This window comes from Mesoplodon densirostris, chromosome 18, assembly GCF_025265405.1.
Source record: "Mesoplodon densirostris isolate mMesDen1 chromosome 18, mMesDen1 primary haplotype, whole genome shotgun sequence".
NCBI lineage: Eukaryota > Metazoa > Chordata > Mammalia > Artiodactyla > Ziphiidae > Mesoplodon > Mesoplodon densirostris.
Window position 1 is genome coordinate 52,743,554 of NC_082678.1, and position 20,621 is coordinate 52,764,174.

The window sequence follows — 20,621 nt, forward strand, 5'->3', positions numbered from 1 at the left end:
CAGCCAAAAATCAATCAATCAAATAAATTTATGAAAAAGAAAAAAAAATTTTGCTAACACAACAACAAAAATCTGTCACTCTACTACTATAAAGCAGATCCTTAACATTCCTAACCTCCTTGTGTATGTTCTGAATATCCATGCCTATTCTTTTTTTTATATTTTATTTTTATTTTTAATTAAAAAAATTTTTTTTCCGTACCTATTCTTTTTAATGTTTTTAAAAGACATTTTAAAAGTTTTGGGAATTCCCTGCGGGTCCAGTGGTTAGGACTCCGCGCTTCCACTGCGGGGGCACAGGTTCGATCCCTGGTGTGGGAACTAAGATCCTGCGTGTCACAAGGCGCAGTCCAAAAAAATTTTTTTTAAGTTTTTAAAAACAGCAAACATTTGTTTAAAAGACACAGTAGTAGGGCTTCCCTGGTGGCGCAGTGGTTGAGAGTCCACCTGCCGATGCAGGGGACACGGGTTTGTGCCCCGGTCCGGGAAGATCCCACATGCCGTGGAGCGGCTGGGCCCGTGAGCCATGGCCGCTGAGCCTGCGCGTCCGGAGCCTGTGCTCCGCAACGGGAGAGGCCACAACAGTGAGAGGCCTGCGTACCGCAAACAAACAAACAAACAAACAAACAAAAGACACAGTAGTATATAAATTTAAAAGTGAAAACTTTTACAAGTTTCTCTTTCCTGTTTAGGGGGAACCCACTTTTTTTTCTTCATTGCTATCTCTTACTTTTTAGAAAGATTCTACTGAACTTTTAAATGCTGCTTATATTATTTATTTACTTGGATTTAATTTTGTTTGTTTGTTTATTTATTTGACTGCCTTGGATCTTCATTGCTGTGCGTGGGCTTTCTCTAGTTGTGGCGAGCGGGGTCTACTCTTCATTGCAGTGTGCGGGCTTCTCATTGCGATGGCTTCTCTTGTTGCAGAGCACAGGCTCTAGGTGTTCCAGCTTCAGTAATTTTGTGGCACACAGGCTCTAGAGCACAGGCTCAGTAGTTGTGGCGCATGGGCTTAGTTGCTCCATGGCATGTGGGATCTTCCCGTACCAGAGATTGAACCCGTGTCCCCTGCATTAGCAGGTGGATTCTTAAGCACTGTGCCACCAGGGAGGTCCCCAGGGGGAACCCTCTTTTAATAGTTACAAGTTCATCTGTCCAGACTTTTTCCTATCCTTAAATATTTATATGTCATTTTTAAAAGGGATCATATAATGTGAACTATTTTGCAGCTTGCTTGCTATGTGTTTTTAATCCAAATGTAAAAACCTGTAGAACTCAGAATATGGCAAATACATTATCTGGAAGATAATATTTAAATGCACAAGATCCCTTAGTACATCAGTGGTAGAGCCGGGCCTGAAGGCCAGACTTTATTCTTATCAGTGCTCTTTTCCATACCTACTACCTTTTCAGCCTCTCTCCAAAGGATTCAGCCTAAAAGTGACTAAAATCAAAGAATAGATGCCATGAAGATAATGGGGAAATAACCAATAATTCTAATCTGTACAGACATCTGTTTGTTTGTTTGTTTGTTTTGGCTGCACCACGCAGCATGTGGAACTTCGCTGACTAGGGATTGTACCCATGCCCCCTGCACCGGAAGAATGGAGTCTTAACCACTGTACCACTGGGGAAGTCCCCAGACATCTGCTTAAAAAAATTTTTTTATATACAGACATTTAATATGGATATCTTTTTGGGTATTTTTCACATATGTAATTATATTTATGTGAATAGATTTCAAGCAAGAAATAAAGGCAAACTAAGTATAATTAGACACATTTTAATTTCATTTCCTTGGTAAGATTTGAATAACCATTTTTCTGGTCTTTTATTTAGTGTGATCTGTGGTTATCTTTTTCTATTATATATGTACTTCGTGGACTTCATTTTTTAGAGCAGTTTTAGGTTCACAGCAAAATTGAGCAAAAGGTATAGATTTCCCATATACCCAGTGCTGTCCCACATGCATAGCCTCCCCATAATCAATATCAAAATAGTACACTTGTTATAATTGATGAACTTACATTGACACATCACCCAGTGTCTGTAGTTTAAATTAAGGTTCACTCTTTTTTTTTTAGTGAATTTATTTATTTATTCATTTATTTAATTTTTGGCTGCATTGGGTCTTCGCTGCTGCACGTGAGTTTTCTCTCATTGCTGAGAGCGGAGGCTACTCTTCGTTGCAGTGCGCAGGCTTCTCATTGCGGTGGCTTCTCTTGTTGCAGAGCACAGGCTCTAGGCGCATGGGCTTCAGTAGTTGTGGCACACAGTCTTCAGTAGTTGTGGCTCGCGGGCTCTAGAGGTCAGGTTCAGTAGTTGTGGCGCACGGGCTTAGTTGCTCTGCGGCATGTGGGATCTTCCCGGACCAGGGCTCGAACCCGTGTCCCCTGCATTGGCAGGCAGATTCTCAACCACTGTGCCACCAGGGAAGCCCGATAACCATTATTCTGATGTGTATTAACTCAGATTAGTTTTGTCTATTCTGAAATTTCAAAAAATTGGAAACATTATGTGTCCTTTTATATCTGGTTTCTTTCATTTAACATTATGTTTTTTAGATTTATCCATGCTGTTCTGTCAGTGGAATTGTTGAATCATATGCATTATGTTATTTTTATTTGTTTAGCTTTTTAAGACTCTGCCAGTTAGGTTTCCAGTGCATGAGAATTCTGGCAACTGCTGTCAGTCTTTTTAACTTTGGCCATGGTAGTGGTATCCATCTGTATGTGTGCATGTTTGCTTTCTGTTAATTAGCTTTGAAATATACTTTATTTACAGTAAAATACACCCACTTCAAGTGTATGGTTCAATGAATTTTGACAAATATAGTTACAGAACATGTCCATCAAGATAGAGAATATCTTTATTACTTCCAAAAGTTCCCTTGTGTGCCGTTGTGTTCTGTTCTTTGTCCTAACCCCTCGGCCCTGCTGACTACCAGTCTGTTTTCTGTCACTGTAATTTTGCCAATTGTAGAATTTCATGTCAATAGAATCTTATAATATGTAGTGTTTTTTATTTAGTTTCTTTCACACACCATAATGCTTTTTCAGATTTGCTCATATTACCTGTGCCTGTAGTTTCTTTCCTTTTTTTAAAATAAGTTTATTTATACATTTTTATATATATATATATATATTTTTTTTTTTCTTTTCTTTTTCTTCTTCTTCTTTTTTGCCGTACGTGGGCCTCTCAATGTTGTGGCCTCTCCCGTTGCGGAGCACAGGCTCCGGAAGCGCAGGCTCAGCGGCCATGGCTCACAGGCCTAGTCACTCCGCGGCATGTGGGATCTTCCCAGACCAGGGCACGAACCCGTGTCCCCTGCATCGGCAGGCAGACTCTCAACCACTGCGCAACCAGGGAAGCCCCATTTATATGTTTTTTATTTTTGGCTGCGTTGGGTCTTGGTTGCTGCAAAGGGGCTTTCTCTAGTTTCGGCGACTGGGGACTACTCTTCATTGCGGCGCATGGGCTTCTCATTGCGGTGGCTTCTCTTGTTGCAGAGCACGTGCTCTAGGCAACCAGGCTTCAGTAGTTGTGGCACGCGGGCTCAGTAGTTGTGGCTTACGGGCTCTGGAGCGCAGGATCAGTAGTTGTGGCGCACGGGCTTAGTTGCTCCGCGACATGTGGGATCTTCCCGGACCAGGGCTCGAACCCGTGTCCCCTGCATTGGCAGGCAGATTCTTAATCACTATGCCACCAGTGAAGCCCTTGTATGGCGTTTTGACAGTGAAAGCAGGGGGAAAGATAGGCAAATGGTTCAAGGGAACAGGAGAGTTTGGACACACATTGAGTCAGTAAAAAACAGGATTTATTAATTGTTCTTGAGCATGGTATGTTCTGTGTGCTCTCTAAAGCTAATTGAACAGAATTGGCTCCCACTCCAGAAAGCTTTACTAAGTGAAATTTAAAAAAAAAAATTAAAAGGAAAACTTCCATAAAGACAAGCTACCAATCTTAGTCTCATTCAACTTTATTTCCTTGACGTACTAACTGATGGGAGGCAGAAAATGTGTATCTAATATATCCACACTACCCACAAAAATAACATGAAGAAAACTGAAGAAAATCTGTAAAACTGCACCCCCAGGCTCGAAATTTTTTTATTTTTTTTAAATTTAGAGCACAAGTTTCTGAAAAATACATGCTCTGGTCAATAATAGAGAGGAAGATTGATCTAGAGGTGGTGATGACAGAAGCCAGCAGGCCATCAGACAGGGCTTTACAGAGTTTTTAATCTCTGTGTCACCACATTAGTCTAGCACTGACTTTTCAAGAGTACCCAGAGGTGAGCAGATTCAGAGGCACAGACTCCTCATGCTACAAGAAACAAAGGACTTGATAATTGATTTATTTACAATAAGAATATAATTGACGGGCTTCCCTGGTGGTACAGTGGTTGGGAATCCGCCTGCCAATGCAGGGGACACGGGTTTGAGCCCTGGTCCGGGAAGATCCCACATGCTGCGGAGCAACTAAGCCCGTGCGCCACAACTCCTGAGCCTGCACTCTAGAGCCCGTGAACCACAACTACTGAAGCCTGCGCACCTAGAGCCCATGCTCCACAGCAAGAGAAGCCACCGTAATGAGAAGCCTGCGCACCGCAACGAAGAGTAGCCCCAACTCACCACAACTAAAGAAAGCCTGAACGCAGCAACAAAGACCCAACGCAGCCAAAAATTAATTAATTAATTAATTAATTTTTTAAAAAAGCACTGAAGTTTAAGTTTGGAGACTTGGCTAAACATTGTAACTTTGGAAACGTGTGAGCTACATTTCTCTAAATCGACAATAATGTAAATGTCTTCCTCACAGGACTCATGCAAAGGCTGAATAGTATGGCCAGGTAGAAGCACACATTTACTTACAAAATATTTAAAGAGTACAAGGTATGTGTCTGGCTCTGTGCTTAGGTGCTGGGAATCAAATCAGGAATGAGACCTAGGACTTGCCTTCATAGTCCAGTAGGGGGATCACTCACACATAAGCAGGAATTTATATTCTAATATATTGAGTGCAATGAGTAGAAGCACAGAGACGGCCACCTAATCCAGCCTAAGGTAAAGTGGAAGGAAGAAGGTATCAGGAAAAGTTTCTTGAACAAGGTAAACCCTAAACTGAGTCTTAAGGCTTTTCTCCTTTCCCTTCCAAAACCCCATCAAAATAACAATTAAGGGATTTAAAACTGGATTAGGAAAAACAAATGGATTAGGGACAAATGGAACAGTAGAGAACACAAAAGAGCACTAGAGAGTTCCATAAATTTTTGGAAGATGGAAAGTGGAGTAGTAGTAATTGCCCAAGAAAACTGCAGGAAGTTACGATCTAAACTGAAGAGGATGAACCATTCAGAATTGGGCTAACTCTCCCCAAAGGCTCCTGAGAAACTCATGGTATATATCCTTTTAAAAATTTTAGTCACTTAAAAAAAATCACAACCCCTATTCTGACATTCCTTCTCCTACTTCCTGCATTATTTTCTCCTCAGCATTTAGCCCTGTCTTACCATATACTTTACTTATGGATCATTTTTATTACATGTCTCTTCCAACCAGAATATAAATTCTAAAAGGATAGGCATTTTTGTCTGTTTTGTTCATAGCTGGCACATGTCAGGCATTCATTTGTATTTATGGAATGGATGGAAGGATGAATAACACAGCACATGAGAATGAGGCATGGGACTGAAAAGGGGAGACGTCAGTTAATATTAGAGTTAGATATTTTAGGTCCCTTGCCCTATTCCATGCATTTAGGTGACGCCTCCCTATTGCTTCCACAAAACTGCATGAGATATAAACACCTCTGCCCCTAAATAGATTGGAGGAGAAACCAAGTGGTCCAGAGAAAAGACCTCCACCTATAAACATTAGGAAGTTCCCCAATGAAAATCTCCTGATGATCCTACAGTAGAACCCACGAGTGAGTCCCACCTATGCTAAAAACCTTCAATCAGCTTGAACCATTTTTTAAACAGCTTTATTGACTATAACTGATTTGCAATAAACTGCATATATTTAGAGTATATGACGTGATGAACTTATTCATCAGTAGATACCTGTGGAACCATCACCATAACCAAGATAATGAACATTTCCATCACTCCCCAAAGTTTCCATGTAACCTATTCCTTTGTAATCTATCCCTCCTTCAACCCCTGAACACAGGCAATGATGATCTGCTTTCTGTAATTAGAGATTAATTTTCATTTTTCTCAAATTTTAAATAAACGGAATCATGCAATATGTACTCTTTTTTCATCCATGTTGTTTCATGTATTGATAGTTCATTTCTTTTTATTGCTGAGTAGTATTCCATGGTATGGATGTGTTTGTTAATGTACCTGTTGATAGGTTGTTCCAAGTTTTTTACTATTACAAATAAAGCTGCTATCAACATTTGTGTACAAGTGTACAAGTCTTTATAATATAACTATATTGGGAATGTGGGAGGAGGGAAAGTATGGAGGGTGGTGTTACAAGAGAATGAACCACCATAACAGGACTTTAATGAATACTGTTTAAAATTGTTAGATCAAGAAATAGCTGTTTAGGGCTTCCCTGGTGGAGCAGTGGTTGAGAATCCGCCTGCCAGTGCAGGGGACACGGGTTCAAGCCCTGGTCCGGGTAGATCCCACATGCCGCGGAGCAACTAAGCCCGTGAACCACAACTACTGAGCCTGTGCTCTAGAGCCCAGGAGCCACAACTACTGAGCCCGCGTGCTGCAACTACTGAAGCCCACGTGCCTAGAGCCAGTGCTCCACAATAAGAGAAGCCACGAGAATGAGAAGCCCACGCACCGCAACTAAGAGTAGCCCCCGCTCCCCGCAATTAGAGGAAGCCGGTGCGCAGCGAGGAAGACCCAACACAGCCCAAACTAAATAAATAAAATAAATAAATTTATTTTTAAAAATAGCTGTGTAAAGATATTGAAATATTTAAAGATAAGCAGATATTTATAGTGCTAGAAGACCAGGGGTCGAACCCGTGTCCCTTGTATTGGCAGGCAGATTCTCAACCACTGCGCCACCACATTTTAAATGCTTAGCTTTTTAGAAGAATAAAAAGCGCTAGAGACATACCCTACAACCCAGCAATTCCACGTTTAGGTGTGTATCCTGGAAAAGCACCATTTGTGTTCAAGGAGACAAGAACGTTCGCTGACTCATTGTTTGACTAACAGAAAATTGAAGACAATTTAAATGATCATCACTAAGGAAATGGATAAATAAAATGTTGTGCATAATCGGGTGGAATGCTCAGGAATGAAAGGGAACGAATCAGATCGACCTGCATAGCTCTTGAAGACAATGATGAAAGAAACAAATTGCTGAGTGATATTTACATTGTTACCTTTTATGTAAAGAAAAACAAAACTAAAGATTTTTCTACGGATACGTATATGTATGTAAAAGTATTAAGAAAGGCTGCAATGCTATCCACCAAATAGGTAATACTGGCTGGCTTTGGGGCTAAGAGGAAGAGACCGAGTTAGGGGGTGAAAGTCAAACAGACTTTCAGTTTTTTCTGTAATTTTCTAATTGATTTCTCCTCCTCTTCGCCGTCATTCTCCTTGCGCAGCGTTCTTACACTAGGTGAGTTATATACAAACGAAACCAAAACAACAAAACAGTTTATATTTAGAAGTGCAGTCTCCCTTCCTGAAAAACCTTATCCGGGGTTAATAATTTTCAAGGAGAAAGTAATTACCACTAATTTCATTGGAGAAACTTGTACCCTTTATGTTGTCCAGACAATAGCAAATACCATAAAGATCTATCTTTATTACGTCAACAGTTAGTATCAGTTTGCATAACCCGACCGAACGAGGTGGCTTCCCGTTACTATTTGACAGGTGTATTTACATGACTTGTTTCAGCTCTTCCATACCGTGTAGTTAAAACTAGCACTCAGACAAAATAAGCACACTCTCTATATTGCAAGTGCAATGTAAAAAAAAAGTAAAGCTAAACATATCCATGAAAACAATGCAAATGATGTATGAGATTATCGTCACTACAAACTAGCAAACTACTGGTACCCAGCAACAACTCGAACACACGCCAGCCAGCTGAGGCGACGACCTTGGGCTCCTAGCTGCTCGCGAGGACGAAATCCACGGGAAGAAATGCCTCCTGAGCTCAATTAGGGGTAAAAAGTCGAAATCTCGGACCCCAAGTGGGCGTATCTCTAGGTAGGACGCTTGGCAAAATAACATTTTATTCCGTGTGGGCGTGTAATCAATTGTTATTCCCTTTTCTGTATTCTTCGAATTTCCACTTTTAAATAGGGGCTAGTCTGGGGCGTCAGAAGTATGGGGTTTGAATTCTGCCACCAACGGACTTAGTCAAATCATATCCTCATCAGTGAAACTGGGCTTTAGAAGTTTGAATCTCCGAAGTCCCCGCTGCTTTTAGATTCACGGTGAAACAATCCCGCCTTCCCGCAGGCTTGCCGAAGAAGCATTTTGGCCCTCTCGGCTCACTGTCCGCGCAGCCTCCGGAAGCAATCTAAGCTCCGCCCCCTGCACTCTGGACGGCGCGGAATCACAATTGACTAGAACTCCCTCCGAAGCCCGCGGGTAGGTTCTGTGTTCGGCCTGCTTTCCCCACGGGAGCCCCAGTCCCGATCACTCAGAACTGGAGCGCCGGCCTCAGGGGCACCCCGCGCTCACCGACCGAGTCCGAGGGTCTTCGCTGCCCGCGCTTTCTCACCGCCTCTTCCCGCGTTCTTCTTGGCTGAGCTGGGCCCAGCCTCTGCGACCACCCCGGGCAGTGGGCGCGGGGGAGTCCGAGGCGGACCCCGCGGCCCAGCTCCTCGCTCCTGCTGGAGCCGGCCGCCTCCATGGCCTCCCGACAGGCCGGGCCGGGCCGCGGAAGGTCCTAGGAACCGGGATTCTGGGAAGCAGGGAGCATGGTGGGGGTCTTGGCCATGGCGGCGGCAGCTGCTCCCCCTCCGGTGAAAGACTACGGGAATGAGGTGAGTTTGAATATCTCCGAATGTTGGGTGTGGGTGAAAGGTGATCCCGACTTAGGATCTGTGAGGGGAAAGGAGGGATCTGGTGAGGCCCCAGAGTCTGACATTGTGTGGAACAATGGCTGGGGTGTGTCGTTGCTTAAAGACGTGATAGGTTCCTAGAAACATTGGGATTGTGAGATGTTTGCGGGGACCTTAAGATGCCTAGTAAAGGACTAGTTCCCAGATCCTGAAATGTTTCTGGAACTTGATGTTTTAGTCTTGTGAAATGTTATGGAACATCCCAGGGTCAAGTCAGGGGTTCATGATAAGGAATCATAGAACTTTAGCGTTGAAAAGAATCTTTAAGTTCTACCTGTCCACCGAATCACCTGCTCTGGGAATACCGCTTAGATTGTCACTACAGGAATCAAAAAAGGTACGTCATTTAAAAATCACTATCTCATTGTTCTAGGGCTTAAGATACTGCAGTTAGAAGTCCCAGCTTGGCATGCTGTTATTCTCCAGTGTTCATCAAGTTTCAGTGAAATGTACTAAGCAGTTGTTGTTAAGAGATTCTAATGCCGTGAAGTAGTGGAGTAGCGTCTAAAAGTAGACGGTTGCTATATTTTTACACCTTTTCATTTCAAGCTCGCATCCTAACTGAAGTATGCAAACAGATGTCTTCGAAGTGAGCCAAGATGTATATTCACTTATTTCGCTGGGACTCTTTCTTACTTTTTAGAATTGAGTACTTTTGTCTGCTTGCTAATAGATGTTATGCTGATACTTCTTTGCTGAAAAGGCAGTTGCTCTGCTTGTCTCAGGTGTGAAGAAGGACTTTTGATACTTGAATTACACCGTTCTTGCTTTTTGTTTGCTCAGTTTTCCAGTCTTTTCATTACACTTTCTGCTTTTGGTGCCCTGCTTAGAGGGCTATTTCACAGTAATGATACTTACTGTTTAGTATTTTAAGGATAAGGACCTTATACACATTATTTTACCTAATATCAGCCCTGTGATGAGGTGTTATTATCTGTATTCTACAGATGAGAGAAGGTTAAGAAGTAATTAAAAGTAAGTTAGGTTAGAAAAATAAGTTAGAAAATTAACAGTAATTTGCTCAAGGTCCCACACTAGTAGATGTCAGAGCCAGCACTTGAACTTAGATCTGCTTGACTCCACAGCCTATGGTATTGTGCCTCTGATACGAGCTCACGATAATAATACTAACAACTCATTAACATTTTCTTCTAGTACATTTATCGTTTCATTTTAAGATGTAAAATTTTAATCTGTCTGTAATTTATTTTGTCTCATATTTATCCAGAGGGTTAAAATTTGTCCCAGTACTATTTATTAACTACTTCTTTGCCCACTAACTTGAGTGCTACTATTACCATATACCAAATTTTTAAATACACACTTATGTCTCTTTCTGGTTTTCTAATCGGTTCTATTAAGTTGCCTGCCTATTCACGCATCAGTGCTATGCTTTTAATCATGATAGCCTTATAATCCATTTTAATTTTCTAGACGTATAATTCCTTTGCTACTTATCTTCAAAAGAAAAGGTTTTCTTGTTGTTCTGGCAAGTTTTTTCTAACAAATGAACTGAGGGAGTTAAAAATAAAGTTGATGGAGCTTTTTTTTAAGGGTACTGAATAGTATAAGAGGCAGGCGGTAACTCTTAATAGCGCACTAAAACACTGAAAAGTCTTATTTGTTTTATTTGTAGTAAATGTCCACTATAATTTTTACTTAATTAGTAAATTTTGGGATCCTAGGCTTGTTCACCATGTACCTGTTTCTTGGAAATAGTTAGAATAATTTCTTTATTTTTAACTAAAACAGTATAAAGGAAATGGAAATAATATTTATAGAGTTCCGAGCATGCATCAGACTTCACATGTTTGTATGTAATATGTTCATTACAAATTCTGTGGGGTGGGTGGTACTATTCAAAGGTTATAGAGCAAACAGAGGCCAACAGTAATTAACACATTTGTACACAAGCATAGGGGGCCTTGAAACTTTTTATTGACGCATAATATATAAAGTACACAAATTATAATTGTATAACTTGATGTGACATTGAGATTTGAATGTAGGTTTAACTTTAAAGCTCTTTTTCTTCCTAATATGTAATGTTTATCAACTAAGGGAGCCTTCCTTTTTTTACCGCATTACATAAAATAATAGATCCATGTTTAGAATTTATGTTGCTTGAAATAAGTGCTTTCTTTCTTCTTTTAAATTGATAGGCAAGCAAGAAGCGAAGGATAGTCGATGACAGGATTTCTTGCAAAACAATCACCAAATATTTATCACCAATGGGGAAGACTGGAGACAGGGTTTTCTCTCCACCCAAATCCAGTAATATTCTGGATTATTTTAGAAAGACTTTACCCACAAATGAGAAAACTCAGACAGCAAAAAAGTACAAGATAAAGTCATCCACACCGTTGCCTGCTGACAGTGACAAAGACTGTAAAACACCTTTGGAAATGTCCTCAAATACAGAGAATAAGAAGAGAGGAAAGAGACTTAATTTATCTCATCAACTAAGTCATATTAAAACTGAAAATGAATCTGCAATTGAAATTAACAGTGATGATAGCAAGGAAGACTCCAGTTTAAGTAACAATTTTGTGGAAAGTAGTACTTCTGCTTTACTCTATAAGAAACATGTCGAGGTACTTGCAGAAAGTATTCAAGATACCAAAAAACAATCAAGCACTATGACCTCCAAAAAAAGTTCTAAGAAAGTAAGTCCTAAACAAGAGCCCTCAAAAACTGATCGCAGCAAATTGAGGAAAAGGAAGCACAGAGAGATAATAGATCTATCTGAAAGTTTACCCTTAGCAGAGGAACTAAATCTCCTTAAAAGAGATGGTAATGATAGTAAACAGATAATGCCTTCCCTAACTAACGAAATTGAAAATACTGCAAATGATGCAGAATCTAGAGATAATCTAACTAAAACAGCCCAGTTAAATGATAGTACAATAACTGTCTCATATGAGGAATTTTTAAAAAGTCACAACGAAAGTAAAGTAGAACAGGCACCAGACTCTACAGTGTCTATTTGTATTCCTTCTGAAACTGTTGACGATGCAGCCAAAAGTGGTTGTATGACTGACCCAGAAACCTATGAGATTTCCCAACAGGTCCGCTTTAAGACAGTCACTGTTCTTGCACAAGTTCACCCCATCCCCCCAAAAAAGGCAGGGAAAATACCCTCAATTTTCTTGAAACAAAAGCAGGTGGAAATGGAAAATAGTCTGTCTCATCCTGAGTATGAACAGACGATTCAGAAAAGAAGATCTAATGTCGTTATACATGAGGAAGAACTAGAATTGGCAGTGTTGGAAGCTGGAGGTTCTGAAGCTGTGAAACCAAGATGCACTCTAGAAGAAAGACAGCAGTTTATGAAAGCATTTAGGCAGCCAACATCAGATGCACTTAAACATGGAGTCAAAAAGTCTTCTGATAAGCAGAAAGAGCTCAATGAAAAATCTTTAAATGAGGAAGGAAGAGACAATAATTCTAAAAACATGGAAAATCCTAATATCCAAATGGTTTCAAATAATGGCAATTCACAGACACATGCTGATAAAGGAGGTTTTCCTAAGGAGAAAAGTAAAAAGCTGAAGAAAAAGAATAAAAAAATCTTAGATACTGGTGCTATTCCAGGTGAAAATAGAGAGAGAAATAGTCAAAAGAAAGAATCAACTTTTTCCTTTAAAGAGAAACAAAATCAAAAAAGGCTTAGAAGGAGTTTAAGACAAAAGAAAACAGACGTTTTCAAAAACGGCACATTACTTAACAGCAAAAACCTTGTTTGTGAAGGTGCAGCCGATGATGACCCTCCAAAAATTTCCTCTCCCTGTAACAATAAGTCTTCAAGAAAAACTGGCATACCAGTTAAGGATAAGGTTATACACTCTAAAGCTGAGACTGAAGACAGCTCGGTATATGTTTCTACACCGAAACAAAGCAGCAACACACCTGCTACAGTCATCGTTAGAGGTACTGATTCTGAAGACGCACAAGACGATAGTCCAGTAAAAGCTTCCACTCCAAAAGCAGCGAACTTACCAGGGAAGCGTAGCTTATATACGGCGGAATTAATAACAGTATCCTCTGATTCGGAGAGTCCTATTAGGTAAAGTTTTGTTTTGTTCTCAAGTTCTAAATATTCTGCATGTATTATTAGATGTGAAGGGAAATATGTCAAGCACTGAAGAATTTTTTTGCTAGAACACAGCTGATTTATAAGAAAAGGAAAACAGGGTTTCAAAAATGTTGCTTATTTTCCATCTTTAATTTAAAGTCAGGCATGATTTCAGAAGAATTCTAGATGTATTTTAGATGCGTTTTAAACTCTTATTTATCATAGTTGTTAATTCCTGGAGAAATATCCTCCAAATATGAATTCTGTGCATTTAACAAACATAAGATTAAAAATAAATCATAGAACTTTTTTAGGTAAGCTGAGCCATATACTGTGAGGTTTGGCCAGAAAGTTGGCTCAGGTTTTTCCATAAGATGCTACGGGAAACCCGAATGAACTTTTTGGCCAACTCAACATATACTTGCATGTTGGTTCTGGCTAATCTTAGGGGCTAATTTTCTAGAAAGCTTATGATTTATAAAATGAAACTTTATATTTTCTAAGAGTTTAACAATGAGTTTGGCTTTCTTTTAAATCAGTAATTTGAAACTAATTGGGGGGGTGTCTTTTTTCGTTTTCTGTTTCAGAACGGTCGAGAAATTAGAGCCGTAGCTGGTTCCTTTCTGTATTTAATTGAAATTCTTACACGTTATAATCATATGAATGTTTGTGAATACCTTTTTGGTATTTTTTCAGAATGAAATTCACCAGAATTAGTACTCCCAAAAAATCTAAGAAAAAATCTAAGAAAAGGTCTAAGAAATCTGAAGCAGCTGATGAAGATTTTGAGTCTCCGACTAGAAAGGTAATTGAAATATTAGGGTGTCCTGTAAGTAGTATTCTGTTTTGTAAAACAGTAACTATTACTATTGGAAGTGATACGCCAAAAGAAGATTCACATACTTCATAGATTGGTTATGTTAACTATAACCCTATATTATTTTTTGCTATTTCATTCCTCTAGTTAGCTTATTAAGAGATCAACATATCTTATTGTGAGATGAAAGCAATTGATAAAGACAGTATCGTTTACCTAGAAAAAGTTTTCTTAGTGACAGTTATATTCCAATCTTTTTCCCTAAGGCTGCTTATGGAAATAAGTGTGACTGCATTTTTCCTGTAGATTAGAGGCTAACAAGTGGGGTCTCTCAACCCTGGTACTGTTGACATTGTGTGCTGGATACTTCTTTGTTGTGGGGAACCGTCTTGTACATTGTAGGATGTTTAGCAGTAATCGTGGCCTCTATCCGTGAGATGCCAGTTGCCCCCCACCTGCCCTGGCTATGACAAGCAAAATACCTCCAGTCATTGCTAAATATCCCCTGGAGGGAAAAATCACCCCCAGTTGAAAACCACTATCCTAAAGGGAGAGGTTGTATGTATAAGAATAGTTTAGCTGATTTTGTAGAGTAAACTGCTTATCCCTCATGATGAGAGAATTGGATTCTCTCCTGGGTGAGTAGGTACAAGTGTGTGTGTGTGTATGTGTGTTGAAAAAGCCACCAGGGTGGTTCTGATGTAATCCTTGGATGAAAGCCACTGCCACAGAAAGTTGGTATCTCTTTTGTTTTTATTTAACAACTCTCTTTTTTTTTCCGCTTGTGGGGGTGCTTCTTATCTCACTCTAGGTACTATGCTTGGTACTCTTGTCATTAATCTCATAAAGTAAATATTTAACCCTGTTTTGAAGGACAGTGGCGCCAAAGGAGGTGAAAACATTTTTGAGAGTTGACATGATATATGATGGAATTTAAGCTGGGGATGTGGAAAAGGGGTACCAGGGGCTGTTAAATAAGGCGGAAGTAGAGAGCTGTCAAGACGGAAGTTCCTGTTTTAGTCAGGAGTAACCAAGTGTGAGCTGGGAGGACAGGCAGCTAGGTCAGAAAGGAGGGTGTTGGAAATGACTGGTTTTTGAGATGATAGGATTATGGTTGATTTTGATTTTCTTCATTTTTCTGTTTTTTGTTTTTCTGTAAACATGAGCTTTTTAAAACTTTTATCAGAAAAATAACTATTAGGAAAAAAAAACAGATTTCGGGTAATAGCAGAACTATATGCCAAAATGCATGTGGATATTTTTTTCACACATTCACTAAAACATGTCTTTCTTAACTGTTTCAATGTTGGAGTCGATAATTTAAATTTAGCTGGATTATTTTGAATTCTAACTTATCCTAAGGTTCATCAGCCTGTCAGAAATTTTGCTGGGGACTTCCCTGGTGGCACAGTGGTTAAGAATCCACCTGCCAATGGGGGGGACACGGGTTCGAGCCCTGGTCCGGGAAGATCCCACATGCCGCGGAGCAACTAAGCCCGTGCGCCACAACTACAGAGCCTGCGCTCTGGAGCCCGCAAGCCACAACTACTGAGCCCACGCACCCCAACTACTGAGACCACACACCTAGAGCCTGTGCTGTGCAACAAGGGAAGCCACCACAATGAGAAGCCCGCACACTGTAATGAAGATCCAACCCTGCCAAAAATCAATAAATCAAATATATGAAAAAGAAAAAAAAATTTTGCTAACACAACAACAAAAATCTGTCACTCTACTACTATAAAGCAGGTCCTTAACATTCCTATCCTCCTTATGTATGTTCTGAATATCCATGCCTATTATTTATTTTATTTTATTTTTATTGTTAATTAAAAAAAATTTTTTTCCATACCTATTCTTCTTCACGTTTTCAAAAAACATTTTAAACGTTTTGGGAATTCCCTGCGGGTCCAGTTGTTAGGACTCTGCGCTTCTACTGCGGAGGCACAGGTTCGATCCCTGGTTTGGGAACTAAGATCCTGCATGTCACAAGGAGCAGTGAAAAAAAAATTTTTTTTAAGTTTTTAAAAACAGCAAACATTTGTTTAAAAGACACAGTAGTAGGACTTCCCCGGTGGCACAGTGGTTGAGAGTCCACCTGCCGATGCAGGGGACACGGGCTTGTGCCCCGGTCCAGGAAGATCCCACATGCCGTGGAGCGGCTGGGCCCGTGAGCCATGGCCGCTGAGCCTGCGTGTCCAGAGCCTGTGCTCCGCAGCGGGAGAGGCCACAACAGTGAGAAGTCTGTGTACCGCAAACAAACAAACAAACAAAAAAAGACACAGTAGTATATAAATTTAAAAGTGAAAACTTTTACAAGTTTCTCTTTCCTGTTTAGGGGGAACCCACTTTTTTTTCTTCATTGCTATCTCTTACTTTTTAGAAAGATTCTACTGAACTTTTAAATGCTGCTTATATTATTTATTTATTTGGATTTAATTTTGTTTGTTTGTTTATTTATTTGACTGCCTTGGATCTTCATTGCTGTGCGTGGGCTTTCTCTAGTTGTGGCGAGCGGGGTCTACTCTTCGTTGCAGTGTGCGGGCTTCTCATTGCGATGGCTTCTCTTGTTGCAGAGCACAGGCTCTAGGTGTTCCAGCTTCAGTAATTTTGTGGCACACAGGCTCTAGAGCACAGGCTCAGTAGTTGTGGCGCATGGGCTTAGTTGCTCCATGGCATGTGGGATCTTCCCGTACCAGAGATTGAACCCGTGTCCCCTGCATTAGCAGGTGGATTCTTAAGCACTGTGCCACCAGGGAGGTCCCCAGGGGGAACCCTCTTTTAATAGTTACAAGTTCATCTGTCCAGACTTTTTCCTATCCTTAAATATTTATATGTCATTTTTAAAAGGGATCATATAATGTGAACTATTTTGCAGCTTGCTTGCTATGTGTTTTTAATCCAAATGTAAAAACCTGTAGAACTCAGAATATGGCAAATACATTATCTGGAAGATAATATTTAAATGCACAAGATCCCTTAGTACATCAGTGGTAGAGCCGGGCCTGAAGGCCAGACTTTATTCTTATCAGTGCTCTTTTCCATACCTACTACCTTTTCAGCCTCTCTCCAAAGGATTCAGCCTAAAAGTGACTAAAATCAAAGAATAGATGCCATGAAGATAATGGGGAAATAACCAATAATTCTAATCTGTACAGACATCTCTTTGTTTGTTTGTTTGTTTTGGCTGCACCACGCAGCATGTGGAACTTCGCTGACTAGGGATTGTACCCATGCCCCCTGCACCGGAAGAATGGAGTCTTAACCACTGTACCACTGGGGAAGTCCCCAGACATCTGCTTAAAAAAATTTTTTTATATACAGACATTTAATATGGATATCTTTTTGGGTATTTTTCACATATGTAATTATATTTATGTGAATAGATTTCAAGCAAGAAATAAAGGCAAACTAAGTATAATTAGACACATTTTAATTTCATTTCCTTGGTAAGATTTGAATAACCATTTTTCTGGTCTTTTATTTAGTGTGATCTGTGGTTATCTTTTTCTATTATATATGTACTTCGTGGACTTCATTTTTTAGAGCAGTTTTAGGTTCACAGCAAAATTGAGCAAAAGGTATAGATTTCCCATATACCCAGTGCTGTCCCACATGCATAGCCTCCCCATAATCAATATCAAAATAGTACACTTGTTATAATTGATGAACTTACATTGACACATCACCCAGTGTCTGTAGTTTAAATTAAGGTTCACTCTTTTCTTTTTTAATGAATTTATTTATTTATTCATTTATTTAATTTTTGGCTGCATTGGGTCTTCGCTGCTGCACGCGAGTTTTCTCTCATTGCTGAGAGCGGAGGCTACTCTTCGTTGCAGTGCGCAGGCTTCTCATTGCGGTGGCTTCTCTTGTTGCAGAGCACAGGCTCTAGGCGCACGGGCTTCAGTAGTTGTGGCACACAGGCTTCAATAGTTGTGGCTCACGGGAGATAGCACGCAGGCTCAGTAGTTGTGGCGCACGGGCTTAGTTGCTCCGCGGCATGTGGGATCTTCCCGGACCAGGGCTCGAACCCGTGTCCCCTGCATTGGCAGGCGCATTCTTAACCACTGCGCCACCAGGGAAGCCCCAAGGTTCACTCTTGGTATTGTACAGTCTGTGGGTTTAGAGAAATGTTAAATGACATGTATCTACTAGTATAATACTATACAGAGTAGTGTCACTGCCTTAGGAATCCTCTGTTCTCTGCCTATTCATCCCTTCCTTTTTCCCTGGCAACTACTGATCTTTCTACTGTCGTTAAAGGTTTGCCTTTTCTGTTTTTTTCTATTATTAAACATAAAATATTTGCCAGTAACCTAAAGTATTATTTCATATTTGTGTTTAGGTAAGCAGTGCTTCAAAAAATGTATCCAAAGCAAAACAATTGATTGAAAAAGCAAAAGCTTTACACATTAGTAGGTCAAAAGCTACTGATGAAATAGTGACACCTTTAAGGCGTTCGTCCAGACATCAGACGCTCCCTGAAAGGTCAGAAACAGAAGTAAGTATTACAAATATTTATTGATATAAATTCTGTTCTGTTTTTCTGTTTGAAATGGGAGAAGGAAACTGTTATAAAATTATAAGGTAGAATTGTAGGAAGCCCTGAGGTGGTAGAAAAATATCATTTTCCATTCTCTTTTCAAAGGCTTTGGCTCTCTTTTGCCTACAGAATACACTCTGAATCCTTATCAAGTCATTCAAGATCCTTCTTAGGCTGAACTAGCTCCTCCTTTTCCTCAAAACAACCCCCCTTCCTCAAACACACACTTTTTGCTCTGTCATACTAAATTATTCGTTTTGCCCCAAAGGCTGCAATTTTTACTTTTTTCAGTTTGTAGTTTCAGCGTAAAATGTATATTAGGTACTCTCTTCTACCTGAGGAATTCCTATTCAGAGATTAAGATCCTGCTAAATTATGCCACCATCTCTCTCTCTTTTTTTAAAAAATATAATAACATGATTTATTTAAAGTGTGCAATTCAGTCGCTTTTAGTATATTCACAGAGTTGTGCATTCATCACCACAGTCAGTTTTAGAATATTTCATTGCCCCCAAAAGAACCCTCATTCTCCTTAGCTGTCACCTTCCTATCTCCCCTCCCCCAGCCCTAGCCAAACACTAATCCACTTTCTGTCTCTATAGATTTGCATATTCTGGACATTTAATACAAATGGTATCCTACCATATGTGTCCTTTGTATCTGGCTTCTGTCATTTAGCATAATGTTTTAAAGGTTCTTCCATGTTGTAGAATCAGTATCTTGTTTCTTTTTATTACCAAATAACACCCCATTATATGGAAATACCACATTTGATTTACCCATTCATCAGTTGATGGACATTTGGGTTGTTTCCACTTTTCGGCTATGAAAAATGCTGTGAATAATTGACTACGTCCTCTTGAAAGCTTTGCTGATGTCTTCAAGACAAATAGTTTCCTTCCCTATATGTACTTTAATATACTTTCATGGGTTTTTTTTTTTGTATTTAGTCAGTATTACTTTCACTATATTGTATTATAACTAGTTAACTAAACTTTAAAAATAAATTTATTTATTTATTCATTTATTTTTGTCTGCTTTGGGTCTTCAGTGCTGTGCATGGGCTTTCTTTAGTTGTGGTGAGCGGGGGCTACTCTTCGTTACCGTGCACGGGCTTTCTTAATTGTGGTGAGCAGGGGGCTACTCTTCATTGTGGTGTGCGGCCTTCTCATTGCGGTGGCTTCTCTTTTTGTGGAGCACAGGCTCTAGGCATGTGGGCTTCAGTAGTTGTGGCATGTGGGCTCAGCAGTTGCAGCTCGCGGGCTCTAGAGCACAGGCTCTGTAGTTGTGGTGCATGGGCTTAGCTGCTCTGCGGGCATGTGGGATCTTACTGGACCAGGGCTCGAACCTGTGTCCCCTTCATTGGCAGGCGGATTCTTAACCACTGCGCCACCAGGGAAGCTCACTAGTTAAACGATTTACTCATAGATTAGCTCTCCTTCTGTCCCCTAAACCCTGGTGTAAACTTGACACCAACTCTAGAGTTTCACTTTTTTGTGTGTTCCCAGTGCCTGCTGTATTGCCTAACACATAGTAGATGCTCTATAGATGTATGTATAGAACTTACCAGACTTCATCTAATACATATTTAGGATGTATAGTTCTGAAAGGGATTAGCTATAATTTTTATAGCTTGGTTGTATTGATTCTTTTATCTGCAATTTAGTCTGTTCATTGCTTCTTTAAAAAAGAAAACCCATGGTCATAATAAATCCACTCTTTGATCACATGAACTTGTATGATATAAGCACAGACTATTGCCATTCATATCCTGTGTTTTCCGTGTTAGTTTCTGACAGGGAGATGTATGGAGTTGCTAATGTGATTATCTTGTCATGGCTTCTAGCACTGTAATGCTTTTAAAATTTTAATAACATTAATTGTATGTTATTAAAAAATTTTTTTCTTATTCTGTCTTAGGACTCTGTAATAACAGGTTCAAGTCCTACTCCTTTAAAGCATCCTGAGAAAAATCAGAAGAAACTTCAGTGTCTGAATGATGTGTTAGGAAAAAAACTTAACAAGACTCCTAAAAATGTCCCTGGTAATCAGATTTGATAACTTGATTATGAACATTAGAATGTTTTGGGGGGATTATATTGTTCTGAATTTTAATT

General features: G+C 39.9%; 1 protein-coding gene across 3 annotated transcripts in view; it reads left to right on the forward strand.

Annotated features, from left to right (window-relative positions):
• The first annotated feature begins 8,555 nt into the window (after nucleotides 1-8,555).
• Nucleotides 8,556-20,621, forward strand: part of LOC132479277 (ATPase family AAA domain-containing protein 5-like) — a 36,512-nt gene continuing 24,446 nt past the window's right edge. For all 3 annotated transcript variants that reach the window (XM_060082827.1, XM_060082828.1, XM_060082829.1), the window contains exons 1-5: nucleotides 8,556-8,988; nucleotides 11,229-13,132; nucleotides 13,838-13,946; nucleotides 18,307-18,462; nucleotides 20,425-20,548. In XM_060082827.1, the coding sequence (XP_059938810.1) occupies nucleotides 8,923-8,988; nucleotides 11,229-13,132; nucleotides 13,838-13,946; nucleotides 18,307-18,462; nucleotides 20,425-20,548 (2,359 nt within the window). In that variant the 5' untranslated portion in view covers nucleotides 8,556-8,922. The remainder of the gene's footprint in view (nucleotides 8,989-11,228; nucleotides 13,133-13,837; nucleotides 13,947-18,306; nucleotides 18,463-20,424; nucleotides 20,549-20,621) is intronic.